The sequence below is a fragment of the Sitophilus oryzae genome, unplaced genomic scaffold (assembly GCF_002938485.1).
Source record: "Sitophilus oryzae breed Bouriz unplaced genomic scaffold, Soryzae_2.0 scaffold_980_pilon_pilon, whole genome shotgun sequence".
NCBI lineage: Eukaryota > Metazoa > Arthropoda > Insecta > Coleoptera > Curculionidae > Sitophilus > Sitophilus oryzae.
Genome location: NW_022147617.1, coordinates 243,464 through 256,671, shown reverse-complemented (window position 1 = coordinate 256,671; position 13,208 = coordinate 243,464). Strand labels below are relative to the sequence as shown.

The window sequence follows — 13,208 nt, the reverse complement described above, 5'->3', positions numbered from 1 at the left end:
AGAGAATTAAAAAATATTGACTCAAAACTGACAACTAAAGAGACAGCTTTATTTATTTGTCAAATTACATAGAAACCAACGCCAACCCAGCACAATATTTTTTCTACTCGTAATAAATTCCTTGAAATAATAATTTCTGAATATTTTTTAAAACGTAACTGGCTATGGAAAAAAATATTGTTTTATACACGACGATAAAATTGCATTATCGTGTCCCGACATTAATTCACTAGCGATTTCATCGCTGCCGAATTAATGTCGGGACACGATAATGCAATTTTATCGTCGTGTATAAAAATAACTATTTTTGCTTAAACCAAAATTAACCGAGATAGGATAGCCTGAAGATAGGGGATGATAGTAGAAATTAAAAAAAAGTTGTTGAAAAATTCATATACACATGTATTTAACATTTTTATTCAATTTGCTTGGAACATTATAAATTTCAATTAAGATTTTTTTAAATTCAACCCGAGAGGGGGTGAAAAATATAAATAAAGTGCTTTTTTTAGAACTACCTTAGAATTTTTATTGTCTACTAGCGTGTACCAGCGACTTCGTTCGCGTCGAATTAATCATTTGTAATGGTGATGGTAAAGCAAAGCAAGAATTTCCATTAACATACAAACTGGATAAAATTTTCTCACATTTATGTCAGCATGACAAAAAACAATATGGCGATATTATTATATAACTTGGTAATATTTGAGGGTAGTTTCATCTTGTTGGAATTTGACTTTCGAAAAGTCCGTTTGCCAAGAAAAATAAGCTTTTTCACGTCAAGCAGTTTAAGCAGAATCGTGGTTAAGAAAAAATTACCCAACTTTTTTGGAACATCCTCTGCTATGATTTTTAAAAATTTCAAAATATGTAAAAACCAAATAAATTATGCTTGTCCAAAGCGTTTTCCCGAAAGACTAACCGTTTTTAAATAACAAATATTGTAATATTTGAGGGTGGGTTTTCACCCTCTTGGAATTTGAGATTCGAAAGCCTCCTTATCGAATCTCTACACCCCACAATCAATCCGTTTGCCTAAAATCAGCTTTAAACGTCAAGCAGTTTAAGCAGAATCGTGATTACTCAATGGTCATATTTTAGGAAACACCCTGAATAAATTTATAAAAAATCTTAAAATATGTAAAACAAAAAAAATAAAATATACGTGTTTAAGAGTTTTTTCCGAAAAACTCACCTGTTTTTTAAATAAAAAACAATTTTTAATATTTGAGGGATAGTTTCACCCCCTTAGAATTCGAGTTTCGAAAAACCCCTTCTTATCGAAACTCTACACCTTAAAGTCAATCTGTTTTCCAAAAATCAGCTTTTTACGTCAAGCGCTTTAAGCAGGATCGTGATTAGGTTAGGTTAGGTTAGGTTGCTGGGGTTTGGGATCATATTTGATCCCTCACTCGGAGGCCTTGGGCCCATTGCGATACCCCTGTATTGTTTTACCAAACCTTCCTCTCATTCTTTCTTTGCGTTAAAGCACTTCCAGCTCTTTGCAAAGTTCCCGATGTCGCTGATGTTGGCTTCTGCTGCTTCCTCTAGTCCCTCAAAAAACCTTGCCCTAAAGTTTTTAATGCGTCGGTATTCCAGTGCCGGACAGTGGCACAACAGGTGCTCTATGGTTTCTTCTTCCTCTCCGCATTCTCTGCAGTAGTCGTCGTCGGAAACTTTCCATCTTACGAGGTTTACCCCGTGGAACAGTTTCCAGTGACGACACCTACAATTATGCGTACTAGGTCCTTTTATGCTCTAGTAGCTGTTTTGTCTTTTTGCTATCTACCACTGGCCATAGTCTTCGAGCTGTAGCACAGTCCTCACAGTGTTGCCACGTCTCTTGCTGCTTGGCCTTGATGGCAGTTCTATAGCCTCCTTCAGTGTGTTGATCGTCAAAGTGGTGGGTCATCTGCCACAGCTCTCCCCTGGCCCCGTCTTTGGCGAGGTCTGTCTGCTTCCTGATTTGCCCACCACATTGCTGTGGCCTGGCACCCAGCACAGAGTAGCCCCACCCGACACCCAGCCAGGACAGTGCTTCTCGGCATTCCATCACAGTTTTCGATCTCACTGATTGCATGGTGATGCTTCTTAATGCAGGCAAGCTGTCCAGAGTATATCACTATATCCCCCTATTGGTCTATCAGCAATTTTCTCTCGTATGCAACTAGCCGCTTCCTTTATGGCGTAAACCTCTGCTTGTAGAGAACATTACAGCCATCCGATAGCCTCAAAAGATCGTCGGATGTCTAGTTTCTCTGAGAAGATGCCCACACCTGTGCCCCTGAATTTGCGGAAGCATCTGTGTGAACTGCTATCTCTTGAGTGTTCATTACTCAGTTGCTTTCCCATTCTTCTCTTGTCAGATGCAATTCTTATCTTTTCTCCAAAATCATGTTTGGTGAGCATATAGTCCGTTTTTCTGGTCTAGCAGATGTGGACTCGTGTTCACCATGATTTTCCCCTATCGCAATATCCTCAGTGACCGTAGTTGGTCTGGTTCCACAGATTGGATTCCCTTAATCTTAGGGCACCCTTAGCGGCCAGAATCGCTTACAGCCAGTCGATTGATTACCAAGTCCAAAATTGCTTCTAGCGCAGCTTGCGCTGTGTTGTTCCTTGCTCCAGTTGTACCTAGAGCTGCTAATCGCTGTATACTTTTGTGAGGCTTTTTTTCTATTAGTCTCTTTAAGTACCGCTTCCCACCATACTAGTGCTCCATAAGTGATGATTGGTCGAACTATAGCAGTGTACATCCAGTGTATAATGTACGGTTGCAGACCCCATCTCTTTCCAAATAGTTTTTTACATGCATAGAATGCATTTATTCCCTTTATCATCCTTTCCTCCGTGTTCCTTTTCCAGGAAAGCTTCGAGTCCAGAATGATTCCTAAATATTTAGGATTTTATTTAGGATCGTGATTAATCAATGACCGGATTTTTCGAAACACCCTGTATACATTTTTAAAAAATATTAAAATATGTAAAAAAACAAAATAAAATATACGTGTTTAAGCGTTTTTTTCGGAAACTTGACCGTTTTTTAAATAAAAAATATTGTAATATTTGAGGGGTGGTTTCACCCTCTTGGAACAGGAATTTCGAAAAATCCCTTCATATCGAACCTCTACACCCTAGAATTAACCATGGTACAAAGAATACAAGGTATGATCGATAGCGGCTCCAATTTGACCTGTGACGTCACTAGGAAAATAATGAATAAATAAAAAATAAAGAAAGTTGACAGGAGATCTGCATTTTTTGGGGTTATGGTTAAGAATTGTTTATTTTAAGACTTTTAGTTCGTTTAATTTAATAATTACTAAAACCAGCAGTTTCAAAAATATATTTAAAAATAATAATTATCCATTAACATGGATTTGGACCATAATAGGTATACTAAATTTATTTCTATATTCGGTATAAAATTGTTTATTAGGTTTTTAGTTTGCGATGTTTATGGTAAATAATTTTTTATGTTCATTGCCTCTGAATTCACATGAGGACAGAGATGAGGATATCTATGGAAAAGTAACCACAAGAGGAATTGTTACATCATTTAAAAAATGTTGGGAATTATATTGTTTCCCATCGAAAAGTAGAAAATGCCAATGCAGATGAATGTATTGTAATTGTGACAGAAGTAATTCCAAAGGGTGAGAAGTTTATTATAATTAGTGACCTGGTGCTTCTTTTTATATGTAGATGTTTCTGGTTTTGAGAATAAATCAGTTGAACAGAAACCCAAAATTTAGAGGTATTAAAAAGTATTTGCATACCAGAATATGCCCATCAAGGATTATATAGCTCAAATTTCCTTTGATTGTAGGCAATTATTCAATGCAAATTAACTTTTTAAGTGATTGAAATATTCAATAGTTTACAATATGGTATATCTGTAAAAATATATTACTTTTTAGGTACAATTAGGGCCAGATACATTTCAAAAAAGTAGAATATTATTTTATATTAAATGAGAATTATTGTACCAACAATCAATTTATATTAATACCGCAGATTAAAAAATAACAGAATAAATAGTTCTTTCTTTTATACTACAAAATAAACTATAGAATACAACAGTATTTAAAAAAAGTTATGTCCCGCCGAGATTCGAACCCCGGTCTCTCGCTTCCTAGCCCAACTCCTAAAGCCCCGTTCTCAGAACAACGTCGTGTCGCGGGCGACACAGTTTGACATTTCAAACAACCAATGGGAGCTGTACTAAATTTAAAATTGACAGCTGTTTGAATTTTGTACAAATCTGATTGGTTCTTTAGTCGTGTCGCTGGCGACAGTCGCAGTTCTGAGAACGGGGCTTTACGCACTGCTCCATAGTAACTTGCTTAGCGATAATTCAATGACGGTATATAAACAAAAAAACAGGTTTATAACAATACCTTGACGATTTAAACTGGCGCGCGGAGCGTGCTGACCAATAGCGCCTGTTATCACCTGTGACGTAGCGACCAACCTGCGCAATATCATACCTTGTATTCTTTGTACCATGAGAATTAACCTGTATGCCAAAATTGAGCTTCTTACGTTGAGTGGTTTGAGCAGGATCGTGATTAATCAGTATGTCAGTCACTTAAGGATTTTATATACAGGGTGGCCCATCGAAAACGTTCCGCAAGGCATAACGGCCAGGGTATTTATTTTTTCAAAAAATCCAAAAACACGTCAATTTTGTTTGTGAGGGGGGCAACTGTTGCCCCAAAAATGATTGCAAAATATTCACTTTACAATACTAACTTTTTTCAAATGGAAAGGGGGGTCAAGTGGCGCCGCAATGAAAAGAGCTTTCTATTCTCTATATTTCCCCGCTTCGTTTTCGAAAATCGCTCGAGTCATTGAGAAAATATGAAGGATTGAAATTTAAAAAGTTTATTTAAGCATTTATCAGAGTAAATGATAATAATTTAGGATAAATTCGACCAATTTGTTGTTTTTTCTTATTATTTCTAGATGTTTACGCATTTCTTCACTTGCCACAAGGTTGAACGATCAGGTGCGGTAGTTGCTAGATAGCTGTTCTGTGACTTGTACATTGAAGTTCTTCTAAATATCGTTAAACTGACCTACAATAGAATTTCCAAAAATACCAGCCCACACGTTCAATTTCTGAGGGTTTTGTGTGTGCACCTCGTGAAAAACTTTGGGGTTGTCCTCAGCCCAGTACCGATAGTTGTGCCGATTAACTACACCGTTCAAAAAGAAAGTACACTCATCCGAAAAACACACGTTAAATAGGAAATTATTATCATTCGCCACTCGTTCACTCATAGCTTCACAAAATTGCAAGCAACGATCAAAATCGTCTTCGTTGAGTTCTTGTACCAACTGAATTTTGAACGGGTGGAACTTGTGTTTTTTTAATATCCTTTGGAAACTTGTACGATTCCCGCCGGTTTCATTGGCTAATTTTCTTGTACTCAGAATACTGTCCATGGCAACTTGGCCCAATACGAATACCTCCATAGCTTCACTTACTACAGGATTTTCCCTCTGCCTTTTTTTATTCATAACGGAACCAGTTTTGCAAAATTTTGCTACTAACTGGCGAACAATTTTGCCATAAAGGTGTTTGTCAGGATGGCGTTCATAGAATATCTGCGCAACCCGATTGCAAACATCTAGAAATAATAAGAAAAAACAGCAAATTGGTCGAAGGAATTTATCCTTATCATTTACTCTGATAAATGTTTAAAAAACTTTTCAAATTTCAATCCTTCATATTTTCCCAACGACTCGACTGATCTTCAAAAACGAAGCAGGAAAGTATAGAGAATAGAAAGCCCTTTTCATTGCGGTACCCCTTGACCCCCCTTTCCATTTGAAAAAAATCGGGGGATAACACCCCCGCTTAGAGGGTCGAAGATTTTGCAATAATTTTTGGGCCAAAGTTGTCCCCCTCACAAACAAAATTGACGTGTTTTTGAATTTTCTGAAAAAAAAATTACCCTGGCCGTTATGCCTTGCGGGACGTTTTCGATGGGCCACCCTGTATTAGTATAGATCAGTGAGTCACAGTGAGAAATTAAAGAAATTTGACAAGCGATAATTCATAAACTACGAGGTGTAACTACTAAATATATTGGCAATATAGTCAGCTATAGTGTGTCCTCTCGATTAGTAAAAATGAATATTCTTGCTTTATCCACAACGAAATTACAGGGTGCTCATAAAAAGTCGTTAGCAAACCGACAAAACGATATTTAACTATACTTTGCATTGTTTCATCTCTTCTGTTAAGTAGTTTATTAATATTTTATTAATTAATATACATTGTTTTTTCAGTTTCTCCGGAGCGCTTACACATCTGTTAAAAAGTTCTCTTGGTACCGGAATTTTAGCCATTCCACGAGCTTTTAGAAACGCTGGTCTTCTAGTTGGTCTATTCGGAACCTTACTTATAGGATTTCTATGTACCCACACCATACATATATTGGTAAGTTCTACATTATACAGGGTGTCCCACGAATAAGTGCAAGTATTTTAACTGGGAGTATAGTTCAACCCCAGAAATAGGTATACCTATAAGGCTTTTTCTCGAAAAAAAAAAGGATTTTTTTTAGTTTTTTAGTTAAAAAAACATAATTTCTTGATAATATGGCAATATAGGTAGTAGATTAAATTTCCAAGAAAGAAAATCCAGAAAAGATCCAGTTGTTCTCAAAATTTTAGCAAAAAAATATATATTTTTTTAATTTTTCAAAGTAAAATAACTCCGTTATTTTGGACTTATTTGAAAAACGATAAAGAGTTTAATATGTTTCTTTTATCGAGATCTACAACCCCTTAAAATACTTGCACTTATTTCTGGGACACCCTGTATATACTATAAGAGAGAATTCTATTCTTTTAATTTTTTTTAATCCCATGTCCCCGGATCGTGGTTATAAGAGGAACAATTTTTTATTATTAACATTTTGAGAAAAATGCATTCTTTAGAAAAAAATTGTGTGCACTATGTGCGCATATTTGAAGTGAAACTTCTTACTAATAGTTATTACATTGAAGGACATGTTTGAAAAGGTGTACTTTGAAATATCCAAACAGTAATGTAAAAATTAATATTCTAAACAACTATTCTAACAAATTAACTAATTCTAACTAACTATTCTAACAAATTAAAAAAAAAAATATTTTTTCGCGTAACAAATACCTAGTTTTTTACGTGTAACATATATAATACAAAAAATAATTTACAAGTAAAGAATAGCTTTTTTGGGTGTAAAAAATAGTTTTTTACGTGCAGAATGTAGAATGTAGAAAGTTTAGGAGGGGAGTTAATCACCGCGACCTTATAGATCTATTGTGTGTTCCCCTTTCTTGAGTTATAACGAGTTATATCTCATCAGACAGTCTCAGGGCTTTAACAAAAGCCAGTATCTGAGACGGCTCCACAGAGGCCAGCTCTCCATCCTCGACATCAGACGTACCAAAGTTAATCCATGGCACGAATGGTCGTCGTCTCGGCGCACTCAGTGATAAGGTGTTCTGGTGTTTCCCCATTTTCCCCACAAAATCTGCATTCGCCGTTGTTTCTCAGTTTCAGCCTACTGAGGTGTTCGTTGAGGAGACAGTGTCCTGTTAGAAACCCCGTGACAATCCGAAGATTGTTTTTACTTAAATCAAGGAAAACTGATTTTTCTCGGTCGTAAGTTCTGAGGAACTTTTTCGACTTTCTTGTCGTTGGAGGACACCCATTCCAAGTTACGGATGGAGTCTTCCAGATTCTTCAGTTCCGCTTTCAGTTGGTTCCCATTTGGAAAACAGAACGGTTCTGGTCCAGTTAGTGGAGCTAAATCATTTGCTTTCTCACTGCTTTCTATCCCTTGGTGAACAGGCAGCCAGAGTAGGAGGACTTTATTTTCTTTGCCTAATTTGTTGAGCTTCTCTAGGCATTCTTTGACCAACTTCGAATTGATGGTTACTGAGTTGATCGCGCTAAGTGCTGCTTGACTATCGGATAGGATGGCAATTTCCTGTTTCGATAGTTCCTATCTAAGATAAATTGTACGCATCTTTCGATAGCGTAAATTTCTGCCTGAAGGATACTGGGGTAGGTGCCCATAGGTTCGGAGTATTTAGTTTTCAGCCCAAATACTCCTATCCCTGTCCTTGCTTTGGTTTTGGAAGCATCAGTATACCACGTGATGGTATGGTCTTTTATATAACTCCTATCCCTGTCCTTGCTTTGGTTTTGGAAGCATCAGTATACCACGTGATGGTATGGTCTTTTATATAAGTAAGCGTTTATTTCTTCCAATCCTTTTTATTACTTAATTCTACAGTGAGGTGTTTCTCAAAGTTGTAAATTCTTGGTATATCATCCACTGGGAGTTGAAGAAGTGGAATTTTCTTTTTGAGGGTGTTCCAAGCCCCTGACCTGAAAATTCTCCCAGCATTGTTTCAGTTAATGACCATTCTAATCATTGTCGCATTGGCATAACTATCGACGACAATGTGTAGTGATGTTAGGTCTAGAATGACCTCCATTGCTGCTTTTGGACATGTTCTCATGGCACCTGTGATGCAGTACATGCCAGTCTCTATACTTTGCACAGGTTTTGCCTTCCTGTACGTTGCTCTAGTTTTGTATACCAAGCAACTGCTCCATAAGTAATCATGGGCTTACTATCATGGTATACATTCAGCGCAAAATGTTAGGAGCGCAGCCCCACCTATATCCCGCCGGTTTTCTGCATATCATGAGAGCCTTTTTACGTGCAACAAATAGTTTAATCATTTTAGAACAAGCAAATCCTTTTATAAGAATGCTTGAATTTGTCTCAAAATGTTGATATTAAAAAAGTTTTTCCTCTTGTAAAGATGATTCGGGGACCAAGTGAATGTGTGTAATTATTAAAAAAAACTATAGGAAGTTTTATCTACTTCAAAAATAACTCATCATGAATTTAAAAAGTGTTTTTTAAAATTTCCTAGAATGTTCAGCTATAATGCGGCATATCCAAGCTATATCTAATGCCTAATATTATTTTATTTTAGATACGCTAAAGGGATAATTGAATTGACCGGTAAAATTTTAGAACATTTAAAATGAAATAATACATTTAACTGAAAAACTACTCGCGGTAATAATTCGATTTTTATGGTTCAAAAATTATGTCAAGGATGCAAACATTCTTTGGTACAGATGAGTTTTAAACGAGATCTAAGTTTAACAAAATAAAATTATATTATTAAATAGTAGAATATAATTAAATTGTTTTATTTGTTTTTTATATTCTAATTTATAATTTAACAGGGTATGTGGAGATATATTTTTAAAATAAATAGGAAAACATTCAATAGAATTATTAGTACCTTATTTTTCTAGAAGCTGAAATGAGAATTTTGATATAATATCTTAAGTCATCTTTCTTTAATAGCAAAATAAAAACACTAAATCACCACAATACACCAAAACACTTTTACTTTTACACTGGACGCGCGTTTCGCTAACCATGTTAGCATCATCAGCAGATGATTATAAACTAAAGTACAATCTACAAGTTGAGCGTTTATATACTCACTCAGTGGGCACCAGTGGGCGTGGCAAAATCTAGCCAACCGAGTCAGAGCCCACTGAGCGCGTAACTGATGGTAGATTCCCGCCACTAGAGTAGTAGGAACAAAGAACTTGAAGGAATTGGACCGTTGTCTCTGTTCATACTATCTTTACATTTATTAATTCTGATGCTTTCATACGCATCTAATTGCCTGTAATTTGAGACTTGTTTAATTAATTTTTGAGACTGGTTAAAATTAATTAAACAAGTCTCAAATTACAGGCAATTAGATGCATATGAAAGCATCAGAATTATTAAATGTAAAGAGAGTATGAACAGTGACAACGGTCCAATTCCTTCAAGTTCTTTGTTCCTACTACTCTAGTGGTGGAAATCTAACTGTTACGCTCAGTGGGCTCTGACTCGGTTGGCTAGATTTTGCTAGCGCCGCTTCAACTGCGGTGCCCACTGAGCGAGTCATATATAAACGCTCAATCTGCTGATGATGCTAACATGGTTAGCGAAACGCGCGTCCAGTGTCAATAAAGAAAGTGTTTTTGGTGTATTGTGGTGATTTAGTGTTTTGTTTTTTGCTGTGTTCTTCTCAAAGGTTCCAACCCTAACTGTAATTTTCTTTAATAACTTAAGTCATTTTACAAAAGACTTAAATCTTTTAAAAGATTTAAGTTTTTATAAATTTTGCAATTTGCAACAAAATTTGTAATAACATCAAAATCAGTCAGTCGCAGTTTTTGAGAAAATGTGGAGAACTCCAAACTCCCATCGGACGCGACCCCAGGTGGCGGATAGGGGAAATAACCGCGGACCAAAATTGGAAAAATTGCTTTACTTTGAAATTTAAAGAACTGCCTACCAACTTTTTATTAACATATTTTAGTATGGGCGGCTATACGTGCCTCCCGGTGGCATTTAAGCAAAATGTACCATTATATAGTCCATAATGTGATTTTCCCGGCTCTCATTGGTTGAGCCTAACGCTGGTGCGTTTTGCAACCGTGACTAAAACGTAGTACGTTCTGCCATATTCTGTCCAGCAGATTACACTAACATGTTATAAACGCCATTATTAAAATCTCTGATTTTTAGGAATGACCACAGAATTATCCTATTTAATATTTGATCGTCTTTTTAGGACCAGCGTGAAATGTTAAGAAAACGCCTATTTTATAAAAATATTAGTCTGACCCTTCTGAAAAATTGTTTGTTTGATTTCCGTGTGTCGTGGCATCTCTGTAACACATACAGCAGACGGGTATATGTGGGAAGTAATGTACATAATTTAAAATTATTTTGAAATGTACAAGGTGTGTCAGAACTAAGATCCATACCAAAGTTATATTTTTTCTTATGGAACACCAGGTATTTTATTTCATTTTTGGATTTTTGAACATAAAATAAGGCATTTATTATAAGGGTTTACTATATTTAAATGATTTGGTTTTTGAGATATTTAAAGATATTTAAATAAGCTATGCTAAAATGCTATGATAAAAAGTTTGTCAACACCTTGTATATTACTTTTCAGAATGAATTCTTGTGCTGACTTTCAAGCCAGAGAAATAAACTTTTAAAAACATTTGATTGCTTCCTTAAATGTGTACAGGGGTATCAAAAATTGCGTCATACATAGAAATAACGAAGTTTTTATGTAAAATAAATATTTAAAATAGACCAGCAATTTTTGATACCCTTGTATACATTTAAGAAAGCAATACATTGTTTTAGTAAAGTTAATTTCTCTGGTTTCAAAGTCACCACAAGAATAAACTCTGAAAGGTAATGTACGGGGTGCTGACAAACTTTTTTATTAGAGCATGCATATTTAAATGTCTTTAAATATCTCAAAAACCAAAGCATCTATCGAGGACGAATCAATCGAGGCGAATGAGGTGCGTCACCCTGTATAATAATGGTCGATCTTCTTTGAAAACTGCGTGATTTTTGTCCCAAAGCCATCTCCATACATCATTACAAGTAATAGATCAACATTATCATTATAACTAATCTTTTTCTGTAGTATTTCACTTTATTTTGGTTCGAAACGCACGATATAATTCATGAATTAATTAAAATTGCTGTTCTTGTCACGGTTTTCAAGTTGAAAGCAGATCAAGGTTTCAGTATTATTTTAATTTATGTATTTGTACGAACCCACGCGGTATGGACCTTAATAATTCAAATAAAAACATTTCTTTCGATATATCCTCTAAAGTTTAAATCCCAAATGAACATCGAGAAAGGATTTCATTTTGCGACCTTCAGATGAGTCACATATTTGATGCCCATTACTTGGTGCGTTTATTTTCTTATGGAAATATAAACACCTGGTCTTTAAGATATTTGAATAAATTATATAATGTGTAAATGCCCAGAGGGATAATTTTAGCGTTTCCTTTTATTCTCATAATTTTCATTAGGTTGAACAATAACCAGAAGAATAATAAGCAGTGGCGGATACAGAGGGGGGGTCCATGGGGCCCGGGCCCCCTAAAATATGTAAATTATGTTAAATATTAAGCTTTCGAGATAAAAATGGCGCCTTAAAAAGCATATTCTACATTACTTTTTATTTTGGGCCCCCCATAAAATAAATTCTTGTATCCGCCCCTGATAACAAGAGTTGGATGCTATTCTTTTTAGATACTGTGCTTGTATATATTTAACAGTATTACGTTTTTAATAATAAAATATGAAATTAAATACACACATGGCCGAAATTATTGCATATATCGTTTAAAAATATACCGGACAGGAATTTAAAGAATCTTTTTTTATACATAGCTTTGATAATCTGTAATAAACATTTTTTTTGTTAAAATGGATATGGTAAACAATGTTAATCGTTCAGACCCAATATTATTACAAATTCTTGCACATTTCGATTTGTGGTCGCTTGGGTTTCAGAAGAAATTTAACCATTGTTTTTTCCTTAACCCTTAAGTACTAACATATTGAAATAGTCGCGCCTATACTAACAGACCGTCTGAGAGACGCATTAAAAAATACATATTTTGTTTGTGTCTAACAATTTTTTGTAAGTGGAGTGAATCATTAGCATTAAAACTACAGGAAAAAAATATCCAATGCTTATATTATGCAAACATGTTTTATATTTTTGAAATAACAGTACTAGTTTTGGATTTTTTAGATAGAAAAAAAAAGAAAGGAAAATGAAAAACTATATTTATTATTATATTTAGCATATAAAAACCTATCTATTAAGCACAAAAAAAGCAAAAGAAAATATAAAGAATAAAAAAATGACAGTTCTAAAGATGGGCTTGTTCCCTACACACTTTTTTGCGCATTCCAAACAAATTGTTCTCTTCATTTTCTTCGATATTAGTCTACTGATCGTTCACATTCATATTTTCGTCATATATAACAAAACATACACAGCTACATACCTTTAGATATTAGTTAAAAACTGTTTTTTTACCTTCTAATTCGAATTCAGAATTAGGATCGCTGTCTATAGCAAAATTTTCGCCACATTCGGATTCTATGTCACTATTTTGCTATTATCGCTGCCAATCTCTTCAAACCACTTTAAAAGAGTAACCTTGTAATTTTGCTAGCCATACTTCACATGTTTTGGGCTATTAGGTGCTTGATTCATTCCACAAATTAGAAAAAAAAAACTTACGTTAACATTAACACTCCGTCTGT

The 13,208-nt window shown here is 35.0% G+C and overlaps 1 protein-coding gene across 1 annotated transcript in view; it reads left to right on the top strand.

Annotated features, from left to right (window-relative positions):
• Nucleotides 1–13,208, top strand: part of LOC115891211 (proton-coupled amino acid transporter-like protein CG1139) — a 100,427-nt gene that overhangs the window by 24,813 nt on the left and 62,406 nt on the right. The window contains exon 4 of the mRNA XM_030911634.1: nucleotides 6,301–6,451. Coding sequence (XP_030767494.1) covers nucleotides 6,301–6,451 — 151 coding nt within the window. The remainder of the gene's footprint in view (nucleotides 1–6,300; nucleotides 6,452–13,208) is intronic.